The sequence below is a fragment of the Colletotrichum abscissum genome (assembly GCF_030869225.1).
Source record: "Colletotrichum abscissum strain IMI 504890 chromosome Unknown Scaffold_299.1, whole genome shotgun sequence".
NCBI classification, from domain to species: domain Eukaryota; kingdom Fungi; phylum Ascomycota; class Sordariomycetes; order Glomerellales; family Glomerellaceae; genus Colletotrichum; species Colletotrichum abscissum.
Window position 1 is genome coordinate 1 of NW_026850208.1, and position 2,264 is coordinate 2,264.

General features: G+C 52.0%; 2 protein-coding genes across 2 annotated transcripts; one reads left to right on the forward strand and one right to left on the reverse strand.

The window, feature by feature from the left end:
• Positions 1-710: 710 nt before the first annotated feature.
• CABS01_17063 (uncharacterized protein) lies at positions 711-800 on the reverse strand (the record flags this gene model as incomplete). Its single annotated transcript, XM_060550390.1, has 1 exon — positions 711-800. One exon carries the CDS (start codon positions 798-800, stop codon positions 711-713), a length of 90 nt encoding a protein of 29 aa, XP_060398511.1.
• A 73-nt stretch (positions 801-873) lies between these two features.
• CABS01_17064 (uncharacterized protein) lies at positions 874-2,233 on the forward strand (the record flags this gene model as incomplete). The annotated part of the gene is made up of 3 exons (XM_060550391.1): positions 874-1,220; positions 1,308-1,763; positions 1,816-2,233. The coding sequence occupies 3 exons, from the start codon at positions 874-876 to the stop codon at positions 2,231-2,233; spliced, it is 1,221 nt and encodes a 406-aa protein (XP_060398512.1).
• Positions 2,234-2,264: the final 31 nt, after the last annotated feature.

Consider the following 2,264-nt stretch of genomic DNA (forward strand, 5'->3'; position numbering starts at 1 on the left):
ACGAATTGACAACTTGCGTACTGTATTACAATAAGGGCCAGGGGTTTCTGGAGTATTTCTACATTCCGCGCCACCGGCTGCCTTGGAAGAAACGATACACAATACCTTTGCAGCACTCGTTGTCAGGGCATGACTCGAGGCCCCTCGAATGGGTTGTGCTTAAAGAGTGAACATAAAATAGCATTGAGATGTATCATCGCTGTGCTGACTGGCACACGAGTTTCTGCTGGAACCGGTGACGGACGGCATCTCCCGCTAGCCCTGCGATATTTGATTGGGTTCTTACACTGGGTCCTCGTACGGAGTCGTTGAATGTGAACGGGCAGAAAGGTCTGCGAATTAAGAGAGACATGCGTCCTAGAGAATTCAATCATAGAAATTCAACTTTGACTTGCATGGCTGTACCACATGTCAACTGCAGAGCGAGATGAACTAATGACCCGACAACACATGCAAGCTTATTGAGACCGAAGTCAAGGGCAGAACACCAGCCGGCTGCGTATTTGCCCTGGACCGTTCGGACGTCCTTGTTGGCGTTGTTTGTCAACGTAGCAAACGGTCAGGACCCGATGGTAGCCACTAAGAACCAGATACCCTTGTGCTTCCAGGCCAGCAAATAGAAACGCCATCAAAAAGGTCTTTGAGGCTGCCTGGCCCGCGCAGAGACTCAAGACTGTCCCCTGATCACGCGCCCAATCAGTCGTGCCGCCTTAGACAAAGCCATAGTGTATTGATTGCTTCCTTCTCGGGATAGAAGGCGATATCTGGGCAACGAAGCCTGTTTGTTTGACATTATACATTGATCACCTGTTGTAACAGGGGCTAACAGCACGGGATCATCCCGGACAGCCGGCTCATTCAGAAGTGGCTGTGATGCAGCATCACCGTCAGGAAGCCCCGCAGCCAGTTGCAACCCAGATCGCGCTCCAGATGTGGGTGAGCGTCGTTTCTTGCGCACGCGTCAACCACTCCCCTGACTCCGACACTCGTCTTCGTGTTGGCAGAGCTTCAAACTCTTCTAGCCACTGGTCAAGTATCATTATTCCTCCTATCGCCTACGGCGCTTCCGCTTCGCCGACCCGAGCCCTTCTCCGACACGCGGACTCGTGCAATCTGGCACGAAAACCAACAGCCATCTCCACGGTCGTGACGCCATTGACGACCAGTACTCGGCACTACATGCGCAAGTTTGGCATGCCTGATTTGGCGAAGATCAACAGGTGCGAAGTTTGAACCATCGACATATATAGTGCGGCAATCTCCTCAGTCACGTACTTCACATCCTCGTACTTCACATCCTGCTCCAGCACAGCCAAACACTCAGCAACATACTCAGCAAACCCTCCGATAGCAATGCCTTCTCGAACCTCAATAGAGTATCTTTTGACGCCCACTGCGGCCACGCCGACACTTGATAGCGAGACGGAGGCTATGCAAGAAGATATCGTCGGACCACATACCCCGCCCGCTGCTGCTATGTCACCATCAATAGATTTCCAGCGCCAATCAGCAGACATAGAATCGTATTCTGACACCAGAGGCCATGCCACGTCGGCGTGCTCATTATTATCGCCTGCAAAGCTGACATCCTCCGGGCAACCGACCCTCGACGACATCATCTCAGTATATACACAGCAGTCTCCAGCCGTCACCTCCTTGAGTATGGCCCTCCAGGAACAGATGTTCAGCGGTTACTACAACGCGGGCTCCGGTGGCCTTTTGGCCCAGATGTGTCCTATCTGTTTGCATATTACGTTCATGAAGTGAGTCTCTCCGAATGCTGTCAAGTAGTGAGTGGTCGCTGATTGACTCAAGTCCTTGTTTTCTACGGTCCATATGTGGTCAACAATACTTCGAGGTCCCTAGCGCAGCAGTCTACGATTCGGCCTTTCTTCACGCGTCTCACGATTGCTACTTTGGATGGTATGCTGGATGCGGAACCTGTGTGTCCGAGCCAGTAGAGCATCGAATACCGAGCGGCTCTTATACGGACAGCTCACATTTTCAAACCGGGCTCGCTGATGAATACTTGTCAAACGCGGCTGACTCTTCTCCCGCTATCTATGATGGGCCGCTCTCCCCATCGTTTTATGATCTTGATGGCCAGCCCATCTCGCAACAGGGCTTTGCTCTTGGTAACGTCGACGACGGAGGTGTTTTTGGGGAGAACGTTAGACCTACTCCTCTTCCAGTATCGGTCTTTCCTGAGCAGGTAACCACGTGGAAAGATTGAGAGGCCTCATCTTTCTCGCTTGATTTCCTTT